At 47.5% G+C, this 26,951-nt stretch overlaps 3 protein-coding genes across 3 annotated transcripts; 2 read left to right on the forward strand and 1 right to left on the reverse strand.

Moving 5' to 3' along the window:
* Positions 1-104: 104 nt before the first annotated feature.
* LOC133847348 (protein pecanex) lies at positions 105-15,710 on the forward strand. The gene is made up of 9 exons (XM_062282322.1): positions 105-274; positions 363-744; positions 813-4,874; positions 6,136-7,587; positions 7,749-7,909; positions 7,985-8,384; positions 9,031-9,377; positions 9,442-12,207; positions 12,288-15,710. Exons 1-9 carry the CDS (start codon positions 122-124, stop codon positions 13,605-13,607), a joined length of 11,043 nt encoding a protein of 3,680 aa, XP_062138306.1. The 5' UTR covers positions 105-121; the 3' UTR covers positions 13,608-15,710.
* A 1,798-nt stretch (positions 15,711-17,508) lies between these two features.
* LOC133847351 (probable ATP-dependent RNA helicase kurz) lies at positions 17,509-21,569 on the reverse strand. The gene is made up of 5 exons (XM_062282327.1): positions 21,400-21,569; positions 21,116-21,331; positions 18,040-21,056; positions 17,766-17,968; positions 17,509-17,693 (listed from the first exon to the last, which is right to left on the reverse strand). Exons 1-5 carry the CDS (start codon positions 21,472-21,474, stop codon positions 17,605-17,607), a joined length of 3,600 nt encoding a protein of 1,199 aa, XP_062138311.1. The 5' UTR covers positions 21,475-21,569; the 3' UTR covers positions 17,509-17,604.
* Positions 21,570-22,085: 516 nt separating this feature from the next.
* LOC133847352 (gamma-tubulin complex component 2 homolog) lies at positions 22,086-26,651 on the forward strand. Its single transcript, XM_062282328.1, is given in 11 exon segments — positions 22,086-22,264; positions 22,362-22,517; positions 22,583-22,925; positions 22,998-23,594; positions 23,661-23,789; positions 23,852-24,599; positions 24,667-24,838; positions 24,896-24,920; positions 24,922-25,218; positions 25,456-25,566; positions 26,212-26,651. Coding segments are annotated over 11 exon segments (2,868 nt in total). The 5' UTR covers positions 22,086-22,193; the 3' UTR covers positions 26,431-26,651.
* Positions 26,652-26,951: the final 300 nt, after the last annotated feature.

Below are 26,951 nucleotides of genomic sequence, written 5' to 3' on the forward strand. Positions count from 1 at the left end.
AACAGTAGAAGCAGTGAGTGCAAGTGCGAGTGAGCTAGCGATAACGGCGATCCTTTTGCTTGCTGCGATACTCTCTCTCTCTTGCTGTTGTGTCGAAGAGAGCGATGCAGTATAGGCCAAAATGGGTTCACAGACCTTGGAGATACTGCGCCAAGGCGTGTGGGCCTCACTGACCGGCGGCTACTTCTACGATCCGCATCAGGGTGTCTTCTGCAATGTGGTGCATCTATATCTATGGCTCTACCTGCTCTGTTCGCCCTTTGTCGCCTACCTGGTAAGCTTAATGCGTTGTGCGATCCCATCACTTAGTCATCACATGTACTTATCAGTTACTTTTTCCCCCTATATATATATATATCTAGTACTTTCCAAGCACCTGGCTGACATGGTGTTTGTATTGTGTGCTCACCAGCAGCACCATTTTAATGGTGAAACTGATCAATTTGGCCCTGCATCGTTTATACGATCGTGCACAGACCATGTCCGAGGTGAATCTGAAGAGTCAGTTCTTCAAGGTCACCAAGGAGACGGAACAGCGCAGCGATCGTGATCGTGATCGCGAACGCGAACGTGACGAGGAGCATGGCATTGAAATGAAAGTGATGCGTGCCGCAAGCGCTGCCAGCGGCGTTGGAGGCGTTGGCGGTGTTGGCGGCGGCTCGCGACTATCCGTGGAGCAGGCCATCAATGAGGCCAGCGAGGAGAACAGCATCATGTCCATCGACAATGTGAACAGCATCATTGGTGAGCAAATGCAAAGTTGCGAACTGTAAATGAGTGATCACATTTAACTGTCTCTCTTAATTTTGTAGATCTCAAGGTTGATGTGCATCGCAAGAATAGCTCCGAGTCCATTGAGCTAATGTTCTATGCACCCTCGATGCTGTCGACGGGCAGTCAACAGGATCAGCAATCCATTGCCAGCAAATCGATACGCTCCAGCATTGCGAACGCCACACAGAGCAGCAATATGTCGGCCAACGAGTTGTTCAGCAAATATCTGGCCGTCTATCCCGAGGTGGTGCTGGAGGGGGGAACATCGGGCAGCGGCAGCAGCAGCCACAATAACAACGATGCCAGCAGCGATAGCCAGCGTTTGCAGGCAGTCAACACAACGACGACGTCGTCGACAACGACGATGGCAGGAACGGGAGCAGGAGGAGCACGCACTGGGCACTTGTCGCGTAAGTGCAGCGAGGTGTTTAGTCGACGTCATCGTCGTCGATTGGAGCGCCAGAGCAGCCTGGATACGGGCGCCTCGGAGCAGCCCACATTTAGTGCTAAACTGATGCGCAATCAATCGGACACGATAGCGACAACAACGGCAGCGGCATCCACAGCGGCGGCAACAACAGCGGCTGCTTCCAGTTTTCTGCACACGAAAGCAACGCAACAACAACGACCACAGACTGCTGGCAATCCGCGTCAGCATTTCATAGCCGGCAGCAGCAGCAGCACCAACAATAATAACAACAACAACAATAGCAGTAGCAGCAGCACAGCAACAACAGCTGGCGGTGGCGGCGGCGGTGGCGATACGCGTTCATTGCTGTTGCCCAGCATGCGATCCTCGCGTCTGCAGCGTCATCGCAGCTCCGAGACACACGACGAGCGACTGAAGCATCAAAGTCGCGCCGGACTGTTTCAATCACTGCAGCAGCAGCATCAGCAGCAGCAACAACAGCAGCAACAACAATCGAAGCAACTGGCCGGGGATGATGTGGAGGACATGGAGCTGGGTTTGGGACGCCAACAAGCGGGCAGCGATGCCTGCAATCGGGCGCTGCAATCGTGGATCCTGGACTCGTCGTCGGATGTGTATTTGGAGGATGATAGCTATACCAAATCGGATCTGGGCATTGAGCAGACACCGCAGCAATCGTTGTCGTTTCGTGGCCAGCAGCAGCAGCAGCAGCAACAACAACAGCAGCAGCAGCATCATCATCACCATCATCATCACCACCATCAGCAGCAGCAGCAGCAGCAACAGCAGCATCTGCATCAGTTGCATCACAATCAGCTGCTCATACGCAAGGATCCAAGCAGCACGATGTCAGCGCTGCAGCTTTGGGCGCGACCCACAGAGTCCGGACAGTCGGGAGACGCATTGGGCGGAGGCGGCACGGGGGGAGGTGGAAGCAATCGCAGCAGCACGGCGGCCATGAAGCGACGACGACATTCCAATGCCACCAGCTATCACAAGCAACAGGGCAGCTCGAAGCAAGCGGGCGCCACCTCAGGTGGAGCATCCTCAGGTGGCGGCTCGGGGGCAGCGGGCACGGGCGGCGTGCGTCGCATCAAGAGCGCTGCGCTGGAGGTGCTGTGTCCGCAGGCCTCCGTCTCGAATCTGTGTCCGCATCCCAATAGCGTGGAGGCAATTAGCGGACAGCAGCAGCTGCGCAATCCTCTGCCGCCGCCCAGCAAGAGTCTCGTGCGCAATCCTCATCTCAATCTGTATCCCCCGCCGCGTCTCGTCGACCAGAACTACATGGAGCGTGGCGCCGGTGGCGGTGGAGGAGGAGGAGGAGGAGGAGTTGGGAGCAGCTGTAGCAGCGTCATCTTTGGCAGCGCCAGCGCTTGTGGCTCCACCACCGCCCTAATTGAGCCGCCCGTCTATCCCATTGTTGAAAACCTGGATGAGAAGACGGGCGACGAGGCGACGTCATCGTCGTCGCTGCGTCACCAGCATTTGGATCATCATCAGGATCATGACGATGACGATGAGCTCGACGATGTGCCGGTGCGAAGGCGAACGCGTGCCCTGGGCTGCAGTCAGACGCATCACAGCGCCGAGTCGGATGTGGGCGGGATACTGGCGGACGATGACGATGATGTGTTCAAGGATTTCGATGACAATCTGGAGCACATACTCAACGAGCTGCAGCAGACGCACAGTCAGCTGGACGATGTGCTCAAGACCTGCAAGCGGAATACGCCACAGGAAGCCGGCGTGGCAGCGGCCGGAGGAGGAGGAGGAGCTGCCTCCGATGACGAGGAGCTGGACAACAATACGGGATCGCGTTCGCCGCTGCTCAGCAATCGGCAGCAGCAGCAAAGCGCCCGCGAAATGGCTGCGGAGCAGGCGTTGCGTCAGGAGCTAGCGCAGCCAGGTCCAGCAGGCAATGGAGGCGGAGGAGCAGCGGGAGCGGGCGTGGGAGGTGGTGCACCGCATCGCAGCCAGCTGATACGTAGTGAGGCGGACTCGGGTTGCCCCTCGAGCGATTGTGAACAGGTGAGCGCCAGTTCGAAGGATCAATTGCTCGCGGGGATGGAGCAGTTGCCGCCAGCAGCAGCAGCGATCCAGCATCAGCAGCATCAACAACTGCAGCATCAGCACGAACCGGACGAGGAGCAACCGTGCACCTCACGGATGGCGGCACGCAGTTTGGGGGCCATACCCAAGGTGGTGAAGTATCGGGAACTGATTGGCGACGTGGCCACCAGCAGCAGCAGCAGCAATCACATCGTCAATCTGCATCGCCCCTCGGCGAATGCGTCGCGCAACTCCAGCTCCTCGAACTCCACGCATAGCATCAGCCTGACGGACACCTCCGAGATACACAAGATGCTCTGGGTGATGAATGGCGGTCCGGTGGACGATCGCGGACGTCCCATTGCGGGCTTACTGACGGATGGGACGCCAGTGCTGGCCAATCCCAACATGGTGCCGCCGAACATGTCCAGCGCACACCTGCAACTGTATCAGGATATGCTCCAGACGATGCAGGGCAACGCTTGCGGCGGCAGTGTGGAGCACATGACGCTCGCCGGCATGAATCGCGACAAGTTGCGCCTAGATGGCAAGTTGATCTACGAACAGATGGCAGCAGCAGCGGCAGCGAGCGGTAGCTCGGGTGGAGGTGGCACTGTGGCAACCGGTGGAGAGAGCAACTCGCAGCAATTGGCGCTGATGGGGAGTGCATCGCGTAGCGGGAGCTCGGTGGCAACGGCTGCGTTGCAGGAGCTCTTCAATATGATGCGCAGCGAACGTCAGGCGTCGCAGCAACAGCAGCAGTTGAGCGAGGCAAGTGGTGGAGGAGGCGGAGGAGGCGGTGACTCAAGTGTTGGGCTCTCGCAACACCAGCAACAGCATCAGCAACATCAACATCAACAACAGCAACTGCAGCAGCAGCAACAACAGTTGCAGCAACTGCAACAGCAGCAGCAACAACAACAGCAACTGAGCAGCCAACCCATGCTCAATGTGGATGGACATTTCGCCCAATACTGCGACTACTGGCGACCGCCGTGTCTGCTGGCTGCCGAGAAACCGGTGGCGCCCAAGAGCTTCTACAAGTATCGCTTCAAGTGGTGCGGCCAGGAGCATGAGTTCAAGATCGCCATGGATCGGTTGGAGTTGTTGGCACTCTTCGATCGCGATCTTCATTGGTTGCACGTGTTGCTGGCGAGCGTTCTGTGCACTTTGGTAGCCTGCTTGGGGGCTGCCATACTCCAGCACAATCACTACAAGGATCTGTGTGTGCTGTTGTTCTGTGCGGTGATTGCGGGCGCTCAGTATTCGCTGGTGAAGAGCGTTCAGCCGGATGCCGCATCACCGGTGCATGGATTCAACAAAACCGTCGCGTATTCGCGAGCCATTTACTTTTGTTTATGCGGCGGTTTGCTGCTGCTCCTCAAGCGTTTGGATGCCGAATACGGTGAAACACCGCCGGCCTTGCAGTCCTTCTTCGGGGTTCGCTATTCGCCCGCGAGCGTCGTTGAGCTGCTGCTGCAATCGCTGTACGTGCTGCTGCTCTGCTTTCCCATCATCTTCTCGGTGGGCTTGTGTCCGCAGATCAACACGTTCCTCATGTACCTGCTGGAGCAGCTCGATATGCATCTGTTTGGCGGCAACGCAGCGAGCAGTTTGTTGGGTAAGTGATAGATTTAAGAGATATAAAACGTAGTATACTATATGGTTAATATCGTGTCCTTCTGACTGTCTTCGTTTGTATGAAAAACTAGATCTACATATATACTTAGTATATAGTTAAAAATCTGTCTGTCTGTTTGTTCGTTTGTATTAGCAATTAGATCTCTAAGGGATATAAGAGATTGATGTTAGATCTCCTGGGGTATTTGTATTTTATAATTTTCAAAATTCCTCCTCAAATCGATAAAAAAAAAAAAACAATTACGAAAACTACAGTCGAGCACACTCGAGAGACTCGCTATCCATTGTCAATAAAACCATATTCTACAAATATATCAAATTAATATACCGCAAAACATACTTAAAATATACTGAGTCTATATTTGGTAAATCGCAATTGTAGTACATTTAAGATATACCATAGAGTAAAAAATGTACCAGATTGTCTACCAAAGCAACTTATAAAATACTAAAATATACCGAATACTATATTTGGTAAATCGAAATAGTAGTAACTTCAAAATATATCAGACTACAAAATATATCACATTTCAAAAATACTAAAACATACCGAAGGCATATATTGTTAGAGCATTGAGCATTGAAAATATACCACAGAGCACAAAATATACCAAATCAGTCAAAGCCTCGTAAGACTCGATTGCAGTAAAGGAGTTTTTCACCCTATGGATAGCGGGTATAACATCAGCTTAACCCAGCTAGTTTATGGTGATTTCATTAGGATGCGATAAAAATAGATTGCACGTTATTTGAGTCCAATTAATTAATGAATTGTGTTTGACAAAAGCATAATAAAGGGCAGTTATTGAATTGCAGGGGGTCATATCAAATTTGTCGTCAATTATATTCAATTTCTGGCCATTTAATTGAATTGAACACTTAAGCAAAGGAGCAAAAACTTAATGAACTCGATTTACCTCGAAGTTATACAGTTTTTTTATGCTTCTATATACATTTCTAATATCAAGTAATAAGACTAGGAAAAAGAATTATAATTAGCCTAATTACAAGACTTTGATTATACTAACAAGAAAATAACAAAATATTTTATATAGAAATATGTTTCTCAACTAGTTCCAAAATTTATATACTATTGATTTAGTTAGATGCTTTAGAACGTAGCCTGAAGGCCTTAATCGCTCTAGTTCAGCTCATTGCAATAAGGAATTTTATTCGTTACTTCAATAAAATAACATTAATAATAAGAACCGAAATAAATCCCATTTCTCTGCTTTATCTAGGCTCCTTTCTGTGTCTGCTGCGCTCTGTGCTGGCGATCATGCTGCTCTATGGACCGCTTTATGCGTCGCTTGACCAACATCATGGCACTCAAAACATACTGTTCTCGATCTTTTGTGCCATGCTCATACCGCTCGGCTATCATCTGTCGCGCTCCGCCAGCGATTTCAGTCACCTGTGGCGTCTCATCAAGACGTGCATTGTGAGCACATATCGAGAGGATGACGACGAGAACGTTAATCCGCTGAACGTGCACAGCAACATCAACAATAACAACAATAATAACAACAACAGCAGCAGTCGGAATAGCAAGGAGAAACAGCCGCTGAATCGTCCCAAGCGTCAGGAGCTATTACGTCCGCGACAGCAGCAAAACAACGGAGCTACGGAACTGATCAGTTCGACGGCGAATAGCAATGAGCACATCGAGCTCAGTTCGCTGGAGAAGCTGCAGCAACAGGTAGACGAGGAGCAGGCGCAACAGGACCAGGATCAGGACGATGGCGATGGCGATGCTGATGGGGATGGCGATGCGGATGCGGATGCAGAGCAAGAGCTGCAACTGCAACTGCAGCTGGAGCAGAAGCACAGCAAATCGAAGGCATCGTCGCTGGGCAGCAGTCAAACGCTAGGCAAAACGATCAGCAGCAGTAAACGTGCGATTACCGCATCCAGCTCCTATGCATCGATTGGCGTTGATCCGGCCGATGATGGGCAACCGGTGGAGCAGCTGGCCGATGATCAGGGGATCAAGGCAACGCCCAGCCACAGCCAGGAGGTGCATGTGTATGAGGAGCCCAAGACTGATGCGGCACAGGATGACAAGATATCCAGTTCCTCCACCACCAATCCGGGTGATATGTCCACGCTAACTGCCGGCGCTGGTACAGCGACCACAGATGCTGTCATCGATGCGGATGGCGATGCTGATGCCGTCGATGGGGATGCCACAGCGGTGCCACAGGACGGTGATGCCGACACCGAGTTGGACAATGAGTTGCCCGATCCGTTGCCGCGTAAACTCCAGGCAACCGTGACGACACGGCTGAAAAACGATCTCGTTGTTATGACCCTGCTGGCGGTCAGTGTGCTTGTGCTGCATTGCAGCACGGTGTTCACGGTCCTGCAGCCGGATCTCAATGTGGTGCTGTATGTATTCATTGGCACGCTGGGTGTGCTCCTCCACTATGCTGTGCCCCAGATGCGCAAACATATGCCGTGGCTGTGCTTCGCCCGACCGCTGTTGCGACAGAAGGAGTTCGGACAGTTTGAGGTGTTGAATGCACCGCAGATCATGTGGTTCGAGAAGTTCTACATCTATTTGAGTGTCCTGGAGCGTAATGTGCTCTTTCCGCTGCTGGCCATCTCATCATTGACCGCCGATTCGCAGTTGATTGCCAACAAATTTGGGGTTCCCTGGGGCACGCTCATCGTTGCCGTTTGCGCCATAAAATGTGAGTATACAATAAAGCGGTATTTAAATACCATAAATCGATAGCAAGTAATCGATATAGAATAGCGCCATCTAATATGAGCTAGCCTGGCGCCATCTAAAGTGCTAGTCTGGCGCCATCTATGCGTATCAATTTTAAACGTTGCTCCTTTTCCTTTGCAGTTGTGCGCAACGCTTACTCGGATCCCACAAACCAATACCTGATCATCATATTCACCGTCCTGCTCTTTCGCATTGACTTTGCCATGGCCACCGAAAGCTTCATCATTGACTACTTTTTCGTTTCACTCGCCTTTCGCAAATGCTGTGATTTTCTGCTTAAGGTAAGTCGACAATAAATTTAAATATTCATAATTCAAAGCTAAAGTAAGCTCTATCTTTTTTTTTTTGGTTAACAGCTGCAGTTTATAGTGACGTACATAGCGCCATGGCAGATCACGTGGGGCTCAGCGTTCCATGCTTTCGCACAGCCATTCAGTGTGCCGCATTCCGCCATGTTGTTTTTGCAAGCGGGCATCTCGGCGTTGTTATCGACGCCATTGAATCCATTTCTGGGCAGCGCCATTTTTCTCACCTCGTATGTGCGTCCCGTCAAGTTCTGGGAACGCGATTACAACACACGGCGCATCGATCACTCCAATACACGGCTCAGTTCGCAGCTGGAACGCGATTTGGGCGCCGATGACAACAATTTAAATAGCATTTTCTATGAGCACCTCACGCGCTCGCTGCAACATTCGCTGTGCGGAGATTTGCTCATGGGCAGATGGGGCAATGTTAACCAGGGCGATTGCTTCGGTAAGTTGAGTATTTATACCCGCTACCCATAGGGTAGAAGGGTATTATAATTTTGTGCCGGCAGGAAATGTATGTAACAGGTAGAACGAGGCATCTCCGACCCTATAAAGTATATATCTAGCCATGTCCGTCTGTGTGTCTGTCCGTCCGTCCGTATGAAACACTGGATCTCAGAGACTATAAGAGATAGAGCTATAATTTTTTTTCGACAGCATTTGTTATGTTTGCACGCAGATCAAGTTTGTTTCAAATTTTTGCCACGCCCACTTCCGCCCCCGGAAATCAAAAAAGTCAAATAACGAAGCGAATTTTGGTATATACAATAGCTACTATAGTAGTTATGATTCCTGAAAATTTATTTGCGATCCGATAAAAATTGTGGAAGTTATTAAAGAAATACTTTTGTATGGGCAACAACGCTTTAGTCGACAATCTGGTATATTTTGAATGGTGTCCTATCTCGATATACCAAACATACCATTTGGTATATTTTTATTATATTTGGTATATTTTGAAAATAATACCGCAATATTTTACCTTTATTTAAAATGGGTAGCGGGTATCTCACAGTCGAGCACACTCGACTGTAACTTTCTTACTTGTCTTATTCTTGTGATTCAATTAAAAAATGAACTCCTATTTTTAGTGCTCGCCTCGGATGATTTGAATTGTCTGGTGCACATAATCGAGCTGGGCAACGGACTGTGCACGTTCCAGATGCGTGGCCTCGAGTTCCGTGGCACCTATTGCCAGCAGCGCGAGGTGGAAGCCATCACCGAGGATGTGGAGGACAACGATGGCTGCTGTTGCTGTGATCCCGGCCATTTGCCGCGTCTGCTCAGTGCCAACGCCATGTTCTCCACTCGATGGCTCGCCTGGCAGGTGGTTGCCGCCCAGTATGTCATCGAAGGTTACTCCATCTCCGATAATCTGGCCAGCGCAACGCTGCAGGTCTTCGAGTACCGCAAAGTGCTCATCACCTACTACATCAAGGTAGAGAGCAAAGAGAGTATTACATATATGAACATGCACTTTAAATATCTTTCAATTTGTGTAGAGCATCATCTACTATGTGGTGAAGAATCCCAAGCTGGAACAGTGGCTGTCATCGGGACCCATTCAGGAGGCACTGCAGCATACGCTGAGTCGTCAGTTTGTCGATCTCGATCCCATATTCAACTTCAATCTGGATGAAGATTTCGATTTTCGTGCCGTTGGCATCACACGCTCCAGCTTCTGTTATGTGTACCTCAAGTGGATCAACTACTGTGTGGACAAGCGCAAGGAGTTGCAGCTGGGCAAGGAACCAGCAGCAGCAACTGCAGCGCCGCCACCAACGTCATCCACTGCCACGCCCGCCACAGCGCCAGCATCAACAGCAGCCGCAGCCGCTGCAACTGTGCAACCCTCAACAGCAGTCGGCGGAGGTGGAGGAGGAGGAGGAGGAGGAGCGGCGATTGGTGTCAGCACAACGGCAACGACAACAGCGAATACAACGCCCGCCCACAACGACTCGAAGAGCACACCGAATCTCTCGTCGCATGGCGGCGCCACAGCACCGCAGTCGAAATCGCAATCCCAGCAGCAGCTGGGACGGAGCGTGCGTCCCCAGAAGAGCGCCACAATGAGTGGCAGCGGCAGCGGCAGCGGATGCACAGCACCCGGTGTGGTGCAGGAGGGGAGCAGTGTGCTCGGTGGCGTCGATCAGTTGAGCAGCTCGCATAGTTTTGCCAACATATCGCGACAGACGTCGGAAAGTGCGCCCCGTCTGGGTGGCTATGTGGGTGTCTATATGGATCAGCTGACGAAGGCGACGACCTCGACGACGGGCAAATCGCTGCGCAAGGAGGACTCGCCACGTACACAGCCAGCGACAGCGCCGACAGCAACAGGGATTAGTCATCAGGATGGAAATATGACAACAATACTGCCCAGCACGATGCCCATGATGCAGGGCGTGGGATTGGGAGTGGGAGTGGGAGCAACGAATCAGCGACCGGCCTTGAAGCTAAAAGTGGCCAGTGTGTCCAAGGATGCGCCACTGGTGTCGTTGTGCCTGGCCTTGGGTCTGTTGGCGCGCCGTTCGCTGGCCACCGCATCGCACAGTTCGCTGACCGGCGTGGAGTTCTTTCTCCACGGTCTGCACGCGCTGTTCAAGGGCGACTTTCGGATTACGTCGCCACGCGATGAATGGGTCTTTGCCGACATGGAACTGCTGCATGCGGTCGTTGCGCCCGCTGTGAAAATGGCTCTCAAGCTGCAGCAGGATCACATCACAAACCCCGATGAGTTCCTCGATCCCCATGCGTTGTACGAGGCCATCGACAGCTGCTCCAAGGAGCTGGTCATTTCCCACGAAGCGGATCCCGTGTGGCGCAGCGCTGTGCTGCGCGGTGCACCCAATTTGCTGGCACTGCGCCACGTCATGGAGGATGGCTCCGATGAGTATCGCATCATCCGGCTGACGAAGCGTTTCCTCAGCTTTCGCGTCATCAAATTGAATCGCGAATGCGTCCGGGGCTTGTGGGCCGGCCAACAGCAGGAGCTCATCTATTTGCGGAATCGCAATCCGGAGCGTGGCAGCATCCAGAATGCAAAGCAGGCGCTGCGCAACATCATCAACTCGAGCTGTGATCAACCCATTGGCTATCCCATCTACGTCTCGCCGCTGACCACATCGTATGCGGACACCAATGGCCAGCTGTGTCAGGTGATTGGCGGCGCCATCACGCTGGACACGATCAGGCAAACGGTGCTCGATTGGTGGCATCGCATACGCGAACGTTGTCGCCAGGGCTGCAGCTCCGGCTCAGCCATGGAGGCCTCCCTGCAGCTCCAGGGAGGCACCTGTAATTTCGGCAGCGGCGGCAGCGTTGTGGGCACCGGTTCCACAGTGGCCACAACAGCTACACGTGGTGCCGCCAGCGCAGCGGGAGCACAGAGCAATCTGAGTGCAGCTGGCGTGACGGGAGCTGCGGGCGCAGTCGGAGGAGGTGGAGGTGGAGGAGGAGGAGGTGCAGCAGGCGGTGGAGGCAGCGTCAGTGCACCGGGCACAGCGAGCAGCACGGGCGGCGATTCGGGTGGCGAGTTGGCGCCGGTGTTCATATCGGCACCGCTCTACAACACGCTCACCGTCAACAGCTACTACGGCGTGCGATCGGGCAATGTGCCGGGCATGAGTCACGGCATGGCGGGCAGCCTCGGCGGCAGCTATGTGAGCGACACGTTGGCCGTGGTGCGCGGCGGCTTGGCCGTGATGCCAGTGAAGCCCACGTCGACAACGCTGATTGCGGGACTGTTGAATCGTGAACGGGATCAGGATCAAGTGGCTTCCGGTTCGAATTTGCGTGCCAGCAGCAGTGGACCGCGTGCAGCTCGCAGTGCAGGAGCTGGCGGAGGAGCAGGAGCAGGTGGAGGAGGAGGCGGCGGCGGACAGTTGCAGGCGAGCGCCCGACGCGCTACTTTGCCCATTGCCAGCGGCACCTCAGACGTCGTCGTCGCATTGCCCAGCAGCAAGGATGCAGTGCCCATGCGCTCGGAACTGTTGGCTGAGCATGAGCCCAGTCCGCGTGCCACGAAGCTCTCCTCGTCCTCCGGCAGTCTCGGCGTTGCCATGGGCGTGGGCAACATCATCACCACGCCAGGGGATTATCCACGCAAGACCAAGGGACCCATTTGCCTCATGGCCAATGAGGCAACCACGACGACGGGCAGTTCCTCCAGCGCAGCAACAGCAGCGGGACGGGACAGTGCGACGGCGGCGACGCCTCGAAAGCCTCGCATTGAGATCTACAGAAAGGTCATCATCGTGGACGACACAGGGGTGAGTTGAAGCTAGCTTTAAGCATCAGTTTTGCAGCCAGCATTGTTGTAATCACTCCACACACACACACTCTCACACAGATCTACGATTGTCTGGACATCATCGATGCTGTGGTCTGGCCAACGGATCACATGCGTGCCAACGGCGGTCGCTTGAGCTGGAAGGATTGGGAGCCGAGTGCCGGCATGGTGGGTCATGTGGTGCACGTCTGGGTGCCCAATCACAAGGATGTGCTCTTCCGTTCGCATGTGAATCGCTGCGTCTATCTAATTGAGATCGGCGAGCATTACGTGCCCGTCGAGGAGCTCGGATTGCGTGAGTACAATCAAATCTTGGGCAGCAGCAGCGAGGAGATGGCCGCCGGCTCGCGTCGCAGTTCGATGCAACGCGACTTCCACGAGTACACCAGCAGCATGCAGCAGAAGCTGGCGGGGATTGCGGCCAGCGCCAGCAGCAGTGGCAGTGGCAGTGGCAGCAAATCGCACAAGCACAAGATTCGAGCTGTTAGCAGCAGTAGCAGCAGCGATGACGATGACGAAGGTGAATCGAATCCAATCGTTTATGACGACATGCTCCGCTGCAGCGCGTTGGCAGTGACATCGTCTGGCAGTGGAGCTGGAGTGGGAGCTGGAGCAGCAGGTGGCACAACAGCAGCAGCTAGAGCTGGTGTCTTGACATTGCCGCCGGGTGTGAATCCACCGCCGGGCATTGATCTGATGAATTTCAATACGCTGCTGAACATGTGGAAACTGATTGCGGACAAGAAGAAGCAAGCGATCAACATTGACACATCCGAGCCATTTGCTGCCTTCGATTATACGGGTGAACTGCCGCCGGAGCTGATGCGTCAGCTGGAGGAGAGTCGTTTGGCACAGCAGCAGCTGCTCGAGGAGCAGCAGGAGGAGGAGCTGCGCAAGCATTTACAACAGCTCGAGGACGATGCAAATGCCCTGGAAGCCGAGCAAGCTGCAGCGGCGGCTACGACAACGACGACGCCGCCTTCGATTGAGGAGTTGTCGCTGGAGCCGAGCGGCACACCGACGCCGAGCAGCACGCCGATCACAACGACGCCCACACCGCCGCCAGAGCAGGCGGAGAAGCAGTTGGAGTTGGAGCAGTTGCCGGCAGAAGTGGAGCAGCAGCAGTTGGAAGCAGTAGCTAAGCTAGTGGAGATGGATGTAGAAGCAGAAAAAGTGGAAACAAAACAGGAGCCAGAGTTGGAAACGCTGCCAAAGGCGGAGGAGCATGAAGAGCAAACGGAGGAGTTGCCAAAGGAGGAGATAAAACAAGAAGAGGTCGAAGAAAAGCCGGAGCAAAAGGTAGACCAGGAGCAACTGCAGGAGAAGCAGCAAGAAGCGGAGAATGAAGAGGAAAGCGCAGCGACTGGCACCACAGTTTAGACAGAGAAAGACAGACAAACAGATCGAATAAGAATGAGATAAAGATAAAGATACTGATACTGATACTGATAGGACGACAGCGCTTGCTATATCATTCGAGTGAACAATTACCCAGCGTTAAGCCCCAACTAAAAAACTAAAACCCAAACCTAAACCTAAAACTAAAACTAAAACTAAAACTAAATCTAGAACGATAATGATAACGATAACGAATTCAACAAAATACTTCCAAGTAACATACGCAAGTAAAAGTAATCAAAGTAGAGTTTTTAAAACGACTGTAAAAAGCATTGGATAAATGTAAATAATACACAACAACAACAACAAGTACATATTATACTATTAGCTATAGTTTTGTTATACTATATATTGTCGCCTGTACATACATATATATAAAAAAAAACTGATGATGAAATGGAAAGGAAAGGAAAGGAAAGAAAGCAGACGGCGGTTGGATTAGCTTTTTCACTAAATTTTAGTCGGTAAAAACATTCGTAAACAAATTAATTAATTCATTAATTATGTATAGGCCGAATTCTTACACTAATTCGATTCTAAACACGACACACAGAAAAACAACAAAAAATTAAAGCAAAAATTACATTTTTGTTAGTATTAAAAAAACAACAACAAAAAAAAAAAACATGGAAATGATATATATAACTATTATATAGCCCTCATATATATATACATATATATATCGAAATGGAGCAGGACGCAATGAAAGGAAAAACAACTCAAAACCAAAATGCTTTTCACTAATTTTACTCTAATTATTATTACTATTATTATTATTATATAATTATTATTATTATTATGGTAATACCCGGTCCTTGCCCATGTCTTGTGTCTTCTTTAAACTAATATTAATATACAACTATTGCTTTCCTAGCCAATACACAACATTAAAACAAAAACAAAAAAAAAAAAAATCAAATGAAAACTAACAAAGAATTTATATAAATTTATTGATTAAACAAAAAAACAAAGCGAAACACAAAACATACCAAAATTTTACTGTTAATTATTAATGTAAAAGAAAATAAAGCATAACAAAACCTTATCACTAAATAAATAATATATACAAGTATTTAAACTATATAAGATGTAAGTTGGCAAAAACAAAAAAAAAAAACAGAAACAAAAACAAGAAAAACAATTTGACAATTGAGAATGGAAACCAATTAATTAATTAAGCAAAGTCAAAAAGTTGTTGTTGGTGAATGATAAATATAAAAAACAAACAAACAAACAAAAAAAACAACTACAATATATTGATCAATTGACATATTGACGAACCGATCTTGTTGATGATGATAAATGATAATGAAAAAAAAAAATGTAAAGCTCTCACGTTGCCTTAATACATTAGACTGATTTTTTCTACACACGCATACACACACACACTCACACACACATACACTAGTAGACAACACACACACACAATACACTCACGAATACATACATACACTTGTTTATATGCATGTATATAATATATATAAAAAATATATATATACTTTCATATATATATAAATATATATCAGATATACATGATATACTCAAAATTCGACACACGTTAAAAACTATTAAATAAAAAATATGAAACAAAAAACAAAAATGAATTCAGAATATGTATAATAATTATGGTTGCGAGTATTTACATAGCTAAAGGAATATATCATTCAAATGAAAATACAAAAAAAAACAAAAACACTAAATGATTAAATAAATACCCTGTAATATATGGACAAGGTGCAATGTGCATGCGCTAAAAACAAAAAAGAATATTACAAATAAAATAAAAACTAGAAAAATGCCCAAATAATTTTTCCAAATACACAAATTAAGCATATTATAAAAACAAAAAAAAAAACATTTATAATTATAAAACAACAACAAAAAAATGAAGAAAAAAACGGAAAAAAATGAAAGTCGAAAAAAAGAGAACAGCACACGAACAAAAAAGAAAAAAAAAAATAAAATAAATGTTTGCCAGCAATTAAATGTACCCATCCCTCCCCACTTTCAGTAAATGTATCTGAAACTAGCCAATCTTCAAGAAAACTAAACTAAAAACGAAAAAAAAAACAGAAACTAATAAAATGGTACAGTACAACAACAAAAACAACAACAACAACAAAGGCAAAAACAAATGTAACACGCAACATATTACAAGAAAAGAAAATAAAAGAAAAAAGAATGAAGAATGAAGAGAATACAAAAGAAACAAAAATGAAATGAAACGTATATTGTATTGGAACAACTATCGAAACAATTTAGCTGTTAATGACATTTTAATTCCCGATTCCATTAAATGTTTAATATTCGATTTGGTTTGTTCCTTTTTGAAATTCTATTTAGTTCCAATTTATATATGTATATACGATTAAAATACAAATAAAACAAAAAACTTGTTATACAAAAGCAATGCATAATTTATTTATTACATTACACAAATTTTAGCTGGGAAGAAGAAAGGAAATGAAAAGGAAAGGAAACTTTTGGCAATTTTCAAATTTAAATAGAATTTATGAAATTAATTTTGCCACGCTCAATTAGTAGAATTTTCAATTGAACTTTCGCTTAGCAAGATTTCAAAATTTAACGTTCGCTTTAGCAAAGACTCAAAGCTTTTGTCCTACGCACACTCAATGCAAAGAAACACACTCAATTTCCACTCAACCAGAAATGACACTCAAATGATGTCGATCTGCTTGCTGCTGCATTCTGTTCGCCTGGTATCTCAGTATCGATTTAGGTTCCTTTTAGCTGTTGGCGAAGAACTTTCCACAACCCTGAAAAGACTCCAAAGTTCCAGGCGAACTAACAGGCAAGCAGAAATCAGCAGCAAGCAGCAAAAGTTCTTGAGTCTCATTACACCCGCTACCCATAGGGTAGAAGAGTATTATAACTTTGTGCCGGCAGGAAATGTATGCAACAGGTAGAAGGAGGCATCTCCGACCGAAAGTATATACATATATTCTTGATCGTCGTCAACAGCCGAGACGATCTAGCCATGTCCGTCTATATGTCTGTCCGTCCGTCCGTATGAACACCTAGATCTCAGAGACTATAAGAGATAGAGCTATAATTTTTTTTCGACAGCATTTGTTATGTTTGCACGCAGATCAAGTTTGTTTCAAATTTTTGCCACGCCCGAATTTTGGTATATACAATAATAACTATAGTAGTTATAATTCCTGAGAATTTGGTTGCGATCAGATAAAAATGTTGGAAGTTATTAAAGAAATAATTTTGTATGGGCAAAAACGCTTACTTACTAGGGGTCTTAGTTTATTTGGCTGACAATCTGGTATATTGTGCTAAGGTATATTTTGAATGCGGTACTACACCGATATACCGCATATACCATTTGGTATATTTTTAGTATTTTTCAGCATATTTGGTATATTTTTAGAATACCGCAAAATATATTGCTTTTATTTAAAATGGGTAGCGGGTATCTCACAGTCGAGTACACTCGTCTGGAATTTTCTTACTTGTTTTTAGTTGGTCGAGAGAAAAAACTTAAAGCATATGCTTGAGAGATGAGCTTAAATCTGAGATTGAGTGGAAGTGCTAAAGCGATCGTTGAGTTTGAACTTTTGAAAATGGAATGTACAGCTGTGCTCTTTAAAATAGCAGTCCGTGCGACCTAAACATTTCAAATTGAAATATACTACGAGTATTATAAACATAATTTCAAGACAACTATTTTCCACTATTTTTATAGATTTTTCATTTTGGGAAATTCAATATTTTAGCGAATTGAATCAACGTGAGCGCTGAATTCTGTTTAAGTGTAATCATTTATTAAAAAATTCATATCTTTATACAAAAAAAATCCGTGAATTAGTAAATAAATTCAAGAGTTGCTTCAGACAACAATAAAAACAACTTGACAAGATGCTATAATAATCGTTTCAGTTATTATTAAAGTAACAAACATAAGACTATATTACGATTTACAATGTTATATACGATATTGTCGGGTGTTTTATTTGCTGGCCTCCAGTGGTGGCCAAAAGGGGGACAACTCGCTGATGGCCACATCGTAGAGCAGACGCTGATACTCCGCAAGCAGAACTGCAGAACAAAGCAAGACGAAAGATGAGCAAGGAAGGAAACAATTGAAAAGAGATTACAACAATAACTTACAGCTGGGATCACGTTGCCAGTGATCGAACAGCGTTTGGCGGCTGTGTATTTGCTGGTTGATCAAGGCCTTTTTGAAATACAGCACCGAATCGTTGAGGTTCGACCAGCTCTTGATGAGCGAAGCGGGCGTTGATCTCAGCTTGGACTTGAATTGCGCCAACTTGCTACAGACGCTGCCCTCCAGCAGAAACATGCCAAAGTAGCTAAACAAAAATAATCAACAAAAGCTCGAAATTTACTTTGTGAAAATAGAGAAACAGAAATAGGAACTCACCAGCAAGCCTGCTCGCTGAGCGGCATCTCGATTTCGCCGAGCGGCAGCTCCCATCCGGCCTTGCCAAACGTGGCATCCACATGACAATAGATGTTGCCCTTGGTAGCGTTATAGCGCGGCGCTGGCTCCTCCTTCACCTGCCGTATGTTGCACAGCTGGGGCACATAGACGAGCAACCATTCTGGCTCAATGGCCGTGATGCCGCGTATGAACATTTTGCTGCTGTCGCCCTGCTGCAGTTCGTACGCCTCCTGATAGACAATCCATTCGGGTTTCGGTTGCTTCAGCACCGAGGAGACGTGTAGAAAGGCCGGCTCCTCCATGTCCGCACAGTTGTAGGCATACTTGAGCCGGCGTCGCTCGTCCTTGTCGCTAATCTCGTCCAGCGGCACTTTCCGTGCCACCTGATCTCCCATGCCAGCGAGCAGAATTTGCCGCAAGAGACGCGCCTGCGATTCCGTCGGGGGCTTCAGTTGCGGATCCACACACAGCGACTCCACGTTGCTAACATTCAAATTGATCTCGTTGGTCAGCTGAACACGTAACTTGCGCACCTCGCCGATGGCCTTCGATCGCAATCCATGCGACGCACAAAAGCTGTCCAATTTGTGCTGGGAATGCGCATACTCAGCAGCGCCCACAGCACGCAGCAACACCATCGGATCACCGAGCAGTTGATACTGTCCGTGATTCGCCCAACTGAGGCGCATTTTGTGAAAGTTATTCGAGGCGGGGGCCACATCCTCGTCCCGCTGCACGCCCGTCTCCACCAGCAGCTCCTGCACCGAGAGCGCAGCGACCAGGCAAACCGTGTAGGGCAACAGCTCGAACTGATTGGAGAGCGCCAGCATTTTGCCATAGCGAGGTGCGACCGGAAACCGTGAGATGACGCGACCCAATTGCGTGACAGCGGGCGGCAGTTCCTTGTCTTTGTCCGTTGTGGAGGAGGAGGAGTTTTTGGCTGTTGCCTCCAAGGCGCCCAGCACCGAGAGACGCTGCTCGGCGGCCTGCAGCTGCAGTGCATCGGGTGGCGATGGGAATGGGAAGTGGAGCACACGATCGATGCCCATGCAACGCATCTGCAGCATCAAATCATCGACTGGCTTCTGTTGTATGTCCGGCTGACTGAACTCGGGAAACAGATCGTTATACACGGCACTCGAGTACAGACGATAGCAATGGCCAGCGCTCACACGTCCGGCGCGTCCAGCTCGCTGATCCGCCGATGCTTTCGAGGTGTAGGTGACCACAAAAGCACTCACGCCGGTCAGCTTATCGTAGAGTCGCGTCTTCTGTCGCCCGCTGTCCACGACGTATTTGATGTGCGGTATTGTGAGCGACGTTTCGGCCACATTGGTGCTCACGACGCACAGACGACAGCCCTCGGGTATGGGCTCAAAGATGCGATTCTGCTGCTCGGAGGAGAGCAGCGAGTAAAGCGGAAGCACCCAAAGTGGTTGCTTGGTCCCCGGCGCAGACAGCTGTTGGTCATCGTCCAACTGCAGTTCGTCGTCGTCGTCGTCGTCGACGTCCAACTCGTCCTCTGGGTCACCTTCGAGATCTGAGTGCATGTCCGCCTCGGTGTCATCGCCGGGCAACTTGTAATCATCCAGATTGATGCTAGGCAGCGAGATTTGTGCGAGGAACTTCTTCTTGGATTTGCGCAGATTGCGCATAACACGCTTCAGTTCAAATTGCTGCTCCAGCTCCACGGCAGGCTGCTTCGTTTCCGGCTGCTGCTGCTTGGCTTCCTTGTCCGGCTTGTAGGGAAATGTGCGACGCAGCTTACGCACCAGCTGATTCACCTCCTGCTGGCCGGTGACAAAGATCAAAATGCCACCCTCGGGCAGTTGTGAATGTATCTTTAACGTCTTGCGATACGCCTCAGCCACATAATCGTCGGGCGTGCGCTTTTGAAAGTGCACCGTAACCGGAAATTGTCTGGCCTCCACTTTGATCAGCGGCGGCGGTGTCTTAAAGAGCCGCGTGTTCTCGGTGAAATCACTGACACGCAACGTGGCCGACATAATGATCAGTTTGAGCGGCGTGGAGCGCTTCTGACGCAGCGGCACAATGCGCGACAGGAGACCGACCAAGATGTCCGTGTAGACGCTGCGTTCGTGCGCCTCGTCGAGCACAATCACCGAATATTTGCTGAGCAGAAAGTCCGTTTCGATCTCCTTGAGCAGCACACCATCGGTCATGAATTTGATGCGTGTCGCCGGCGTCACATTGCCCTCGAAACGTATAAGGTAGCTGACCTCGCTGCTGGGCAAATTCATCTCGTGGGCCACACGCTTTGACATCGCTATGGCGGCCACACGTCGCGGCTCCGTGATGCCAATCATTTTGTGCTGAGCGTAGCCCGCTTCGTAGAGGAATTGCGGCAATTGTGTCGTCTTGCCGGAACCCGTTTCACCCGCGACTATCACAATGGGATGCTCGTTAATCAGCTCCATCACCTGCTGCTCCTCGGCGAGTATGGGCAGACGCAGACGTGCGGCCTGCACTTCATCACTGCGATCCACGGGCACGTAAACAGTTTTATGCACATACGCAGGCGTGGCTGGAGGATTGGCTTTTGTTGCAGCTGTTGTTGTTTTTGCCGCCGCACTTGTTGTCGGCTGCTCTACAACGGGAGCGGGAGTCGGAGTGGGAACTGGAATAGGAGCGGGTGCTGGTACTGGACTGTCTACTTGCTCATCTTCGCTCTCGTCTGTTGTCGTCTCATCGCTTTCATCTGCATCCACAACATTTGGATTCTTACGTTTGGCATCCAACGCTTCTTGCTCCTCGACCAGCAGACGTCGCTTGCCCGCTCCCTTGATGGCGTTGACACGTCGTCCGAGTTGCGCCTGTGATTGCTGTTGCTGTTTCTCCTGCTTCTTGGCCAGATACTCGTCCAGCGTATGCAGCCGCTTCTTGCCAATTGTCTGCACTTGGCTAATGGATGTGTATTGCTTCAGTTCTGCCTCGGGAATTTGAACAGCAGCCAGATCTTCGAGGAGTTGTGCACGCTACAAAACAAAGTGTGAACTTAACGTCACGAGTTGCAGTTACAGCTTCCTATACTTACGCCTTCTTTCTTCTTTTTCTTGTCCACAATGGATTGCAGATGCTTGCGCTGCTTCTTCGACAGTATTTTGACATTCTGATGCTTCTCAATCTTGGTTTTGGTCGCTCGTTTCTGAGAAGGCAATACCAAGGCATTGGCCTCATCGTAGCCTGCGGCATAATTGGCATTTCCTTTACCTTTTCCACTGTTCAGCACATTTTCTGTTTCGATTTTAATCTGTGTTGTGTTGTTGCACGTTGTGATTAAGGCGGCTTTGTTGAAGCGTATGTCGAGGGTATACTCACATTCTTGACGGCGGAATTGTCCACAATTGTTTGCGGATTTTGCCGCGCCTTGGCATTGTACACTTTTTTGCCCATATTTATATTGTGTTGGCGGTAAACATTTGTTGCTTGCTAAAATAAACGATTCGTGCACGTGCAGTCGACAGCTGTTGTTGTCGTCAGTGTGACCAGCATTCAATATGAAAAAATACCATGCAACATAAGCTGATTCTGCAATGTAACCTTATTACTGCTAAAATATACTATTGTGCACAAATAAATAAAGCAAAGCGTTTTCTACTTCTGTTAAAAATTAATATAGCTAAATAAAAATAAAAGTAAACAAGTTAATATTCACACTGCTGAAGCAATCAAATTGTTATCGAACATTGCTATACATTTTTGCATTGTCAAGGCAGTTAAATTTAAAAATATACCATTATTGTGTATACACTGTTTGTTATCGAGTTTTCTGTGCCAAAAAAATTGCAATCGCGCAGCTGATCGTTTTCATAGTAAAAAAACGTATACACTTGCAACAACACAATTTCAAGAAATTATTAATATAAACTTGCAAATTATTTAAATTTGCTGAGTGTATGGCGCTAATTGATTTAACTGTGTGACAGCGTTGTCAACTCTGTGAGAGGGAGAGAGCGAAAGAGAGCAAGCAAGCAAAAGAGTGCGAGTGCGAGTGCGAAAATTGTCAAACGCGCTCAATTTGGCTTTGAGCTCAATAAATAAATAGACATTTGTTGTTGTACACATTCAGCTCAAAGAATTTTGTTTTGCCGTTAAATTAACCGCAAAATAAAATGGCACACGCCATGGCAAATAAAACCGATCCAGTGCGCCATGTACTCTCAGCCTTGATAGCGGAGTCACAGTAAGTGCAAGTGGAGCAGCATCAAAAGCACCAGCTGCATTTCATCTTCTCTTCATCTTCTTGCTGACTCACAAATTTGGGCATTTCTATTTTGCAGTTCGCCTTTGACGCCTGAAAAAATACTACGTGAATTTCGTGCCACAGCTGACAAACGTTTGACGGACTCTGAGCTGCTGGCTCTGCTCGAATCCATTAGCAGCAAACGCGTCAATAGCCGCCAAGTGCTTGACGAGATTACCTATGTTCTAGAGCGGTAAGTTTTGAAAGCAGTTGCCAAAGGCGTGTATCTCTAACTCTCTGACTCACTCTCTTTAATAGTAAGGATCCCATGTATGCATTGTTAAAGTTCACGGAACGCATAACACAGGACGCGAAGTGGCATTCAAACGCAAGTGTAGAATACGGCAAGCTACCTCCAGCATCGAGCACTAAATTGCCGCACCACTATAACGACGCTATGAGCATTGGGAGCAGCAGCATCAGCACCCTTAGCTTGGCCGATGAATTGCATCCGCCAGTACGAAAGTCCTTGGATTTGTCCTATTCCACGCCCGTAACCAGTCGCAAACCGGACGAGAGTCCGTGCCTCGATCCGCTCTTTACCCGCCGTCCCTCCCCCTCAGTGGCCACGGAAGCCTCATCTCGTGGTGATCTCAGTATGGTGAGTACCTCTGTGGAAATGCAGAAAGTATCTCTTAAATTTAGCTTGCTTAATTGGTTTCCTTCGTTGCAGATCAAGAAACGCGTAATGAATGCCGTTGCCCATATCCCATCGCACGAAAGCACCAACAATCGATCCGCCAACCGATCCTCGCTGAGCCTCAATGGCGGCAATCACACCGGCATTACATCCAACAACGCCACGTCCATCCAGCCACCCTCGATACAACTGTCGTCGAGTGGAGGCAGCGTCGATTTGGATTTGGACTTTCAGGATGGCATGCTGGAGGCTCAACGCACGCACATGCTGTGGGACTACTGCAAGGTGGAGGGGCAAAACCAAAGACCGCCGGCTGAGATTGCAGCCATGCCGCTGGAGAGTCAACAGCATGCGCTAATACTCGATTTGATTTACTGCTTGAGTGGTGTGCGTGGCAGCTACATAACGCCGCTGCCGCGTGACAAAAATAGCGCGGGATTGGCTCGATACGAGACACGCTTCACTGTGCATCCGGGTGTGGATAAAGCGCTGGCGGAAATGGTGCACGAGATTCTGCCGCTGGCGTCGCATTTCATGGCCATGCAGAAGGTGATGGCGATCACAAATAATCGCGGGCAGGTTAACAATTCGTTGAATGCTGCGCTTCAAGACTTAACCCACGACTTTTATGTACGTAAATCAAAAATATCTACACTGAATTTTTCTGTATTCTAAGCATATTAATGTGTTTTGCAGTTGCTGGTGGCCGAGGCGGAGGCAGAACTAGACAACCAGGCGCTGACGCTGCCAAAGCTGCAGTATTATCTGCAGCCGACCATGTGGGTGATGGAGGGTCTCTGGAGCACGCTTGGCGAGATGCAACTGGTGGGTACTAAACGTTTTCCACTCATTCTATAATAATAAATACAAATGTGTGTCTATTGCAGAGCAATCTAAAGGGCGGCGATGTGCTGTCGCATTTGTGCCGTTGCATCAAGCAGCTGGAGGGCGATAAAGCCACGCAGGATGTGCTAATCAGTCTGACGACGAAAGCAGCAGCGCCATACATGCGCATGCTTCAGCTGTGGATACACCAAGGTATCATTGTGGACAACACCGAAGAGTTTCTCGTTGTAGACAACGAGGTGGTGCACAAGGGCGAAACAATGCCCGAGCACTATTCCGATGATTATTGGGAGAAGCGTTACACCAGACGCAGCCATGCGGTGCCCACATTTCTGGCCAATCACTCGGACATCATATTGCGCACGGGCAAATATCTCAATGTGATACGTCAGTGTGGCAAACGTGTGACGTGCCAGAAGAATAACGATGCACAGTTCGATCCCACCAAGAATCTGCATGTGAAACTCATCGAAGATGCTTACTTTTTTGCCGCTCGCCAGCTGCTTGATGTGCTGCTGAATGAGAACGATTTGATGGGACATCTGGAGTCGGTGAAGCGGTATTTGTTGCTGCTGCAAGGTGATTTTATTGCCCAGTTTATGGATGCCTGTGAGGATGAGTTGTCCAAGAATGTGGATCAAGTGCTGCCCATGACATTGGAGAATTTACTTGGTCTCACGTTGCGTTTGTCGTCGGCTCGCAGTGATCCGTACAAGGATGATTTGCACTGCGAGTTGCTCACCTACGATCTGGTCACACAAATGTCAAAGATTATGGATCAGGAAGAAGGTAAATATGATTTTTTTAATTTCGAGATATGCGTTCAAATTAAAATGAATGCTCGCTGCTTTTCTAGAGTATTGGAAGACCACAGATCGCTTGGATTTGACGGGACTGGAGTGTTTTGCCTTCACGTACGAGGTGAAGTGGCCCGTCTCCTTGGTGCTCAATCACATTGCCATCACCAAGTATCAGATGCTCTTCCGACAGCTTTTCTACTGCAAGCACGTCGAGCGGCAGCTGTGCAAGTGAGTCCTCAATAGAGTCGAGAACAAGGAGAGGATATTAAAATGTTTTCTTTGTAGAATCTGGAAGGAGAACTCGATGGCTAAAAAAGTTCTCGGCTCAGGCAGCGGAACTGTATCGCTCAGCGTTTACATTGCGTCAGCGCATGATGAATGCCATACAAAATCTGGAGTATTATATGATGATCGAGATCATTGAGCCCAATTGGCATGTGTTTATCGAGAAGATGACCAAAGTGGAGAATGTCGACGAGGTGCTCAATCTGCATCAGGACTTTCTCGATTTGTGCCTCAAGAATTGCATGCTGACAGAGACGTCGCATCTGAATCGTGCCATATTTAAGCTATGTAAGATCTGTCTCAACTTCTGCGAGTTCATACAGGTAAGATGGCATTAGTATATACCACGCTGTGATCGTCGATATATGATATGTTTAATCTACATTTATAAGTCAACGCCTCTTTGTATGTATTTGTCTTGTTTCCATGTTCTCTCTCTCTCTCTCTCCCCCAATGCATATTCTCTGCCTGCCCAATCAAACGAATCTCAATTGAAACCCAAATCAAAAAAAAATATTCAATATCATTATATTATGTGTAAAATATCAAAAAATATATAGCGCTCGCAACGTCTCTTTCTCGACGCGGAGCTCAAGTCAATGGTCTGTGATAGCAGCGATGAGAGCACGGATCAGTCTGACTCTGAGCCGGAAGTTTCGGATCGGCCACAGGTATAACACAAGCACGCTTCTAGGGACCTTTGTACTCTAGCAGAGTGTCGCAAAGACGATCTTAAATTTAAAACTGTTTTTAATTGATTTTCGTTACTTATCAAGAGTACTTTATGTTATTATTCATTTGATATACTACTTACAAATATTTTATTTTTATCCTGTCAGTCTATTTGAAATTATTATGTAAAAGTATTCCGATGTTTTGTAAAAAATTTATTTTCTATTCGATTATTAATTTAAACAATATCCATCATATATCTTTAGTAAACTATATTATCTATAAATGTTGTCACACTCTGCAAGAGTATTTGAATCTTCGGTGCGCCGAAAACAGATTTGCATTTTTGGTTTATTTCTTATCTAAAACTCGATTTCATGCAACACATTTGAGTATTATTTTTGTATATATTATTGGTTCAGTTAATCGCCACGTGCTAAAAACCTGTCTTGAGTTTTTAGTTTGCTTGTCTGCATGTTCATCCCGTAACCATTTCCAAGTTATCCTTATTTCCTATAAAGTTTACGTTTTTTTTATTTGTATATTAATTTCTATTGAGGACTGACTGAAATTCCATTTACCAAACTGGAATTCTCTGCAGACCTAAAGTTTTTCGATATTCTAAAATATTTTTGCTTTTGCAGGACGAGACTTCGATGGCTCAAACGGAAACGTTTTCGGAGAGCGTAAAGCGTTTTGATTTGGAATTTACTGGGATGCTAATATCGTTCCTAAAACAAATTAACGATCTGGCCAAGGCGAATACCGGAGATCGTTTCATGAATCTCGTGCATCGCATCAATTTCAACTCATTCTACTCGGAACAAATGGAAAGAATGTGCGTTATGGACGCCATGGGTTAATACATGAAATTCTTCCAAAAAAAAACAAAGCTCAAATATTACTAAACAAACTCGAAAAAGACAGAACAGATCATTAGTATTATAGCGAGTCGATGATGGACAATATCATTCCTGTTTCCATAATTATCGGCTTTTCGATTGCACAATCTTCATAACCAATCCTCAACTAGTTTTCTAATATCTATGTTTAATATACAAATTATACTATGTCTACCAATAAATCACAATTGTTTTTTTTAATATAAAACTGTTTTATTGATCATCTGTTGGAATTTTAAACAAATGGAAACGGCCAATTCATTGATCATTAATCACACTAATTAATCATTTAGACTGTCGGTCAAAAATAGCTATTAAGCAATTAGAGTACCGGTTGGTTTCATGGCTGCAGCTCTACTCAACGGCAATGGAACCGAAATTTGAAATTCTCATTTCCAAAAGCGTAGAGTACGGCTGTTGACATGCTCGATAATTATCGATTGATATATCGATCAGTGTGCAATTCGCAAATGCATCACAGC

The sequence above is a fragment of the Drosophila sulfurigaster genome, chromosome X (genome assembly GCF_023558435.1).
Source record: "Drosophila sulfurigaster albostrigata strain 15112-1811.04 chromosome X, ASM2355843v2, whole genome shotgun sequence".
Taxonomy (NCBI): domain Eukaryota; kingdom Metazoa; phylum Arthropoda; class Insecta; order Diptera; family Drosophilidae; genus Drosophila; species Drosophila sulfurigaster.

Coding starts and splice junctions, on each gene's coding strand:
- LOC133847348 (XM_062282322.1), top strand. CDS start 122: ATGGGTTCACAGACCTTGGAGATACTGCGCCAAGGCGTGTGGGCCTCA. Junction 275..362: donor CGCCCTTTGTCGCCTACCTG/GTAAGCTTAATG, acceptor ATATATATCTAG/TACTTTCCAAGCACCTGGCT. Junction 745..812: donor CAATGTGAACAGCATCATTG/GTGAGCAAATGC, acceptor TTAATTTTGTAG/ATCTCAAGGTTGATGTGCAT.
- LOC133847351 (XM_062282327.1), bottom strand. CDS start 21,474: ATGGGCAAAAAAGTGTACAATGCCAAGGCGCGGCAAAATCCGCAAACA. Junction 17,969..18,039: donor CTCAGCGAGCAGGCTTGCTG/GTGAGTTCCTAT, acceptor ATTTTTGTTTAG/CTACTTTGGCATGTTTCTGC. Junction 17,694..17,765: donor CTGGCAACGTGATCCCAGCT/GTAAGTTATTGT, acceptor TTTGTTCTGCAG/TTCTGCTTGCGGAGTATCAG.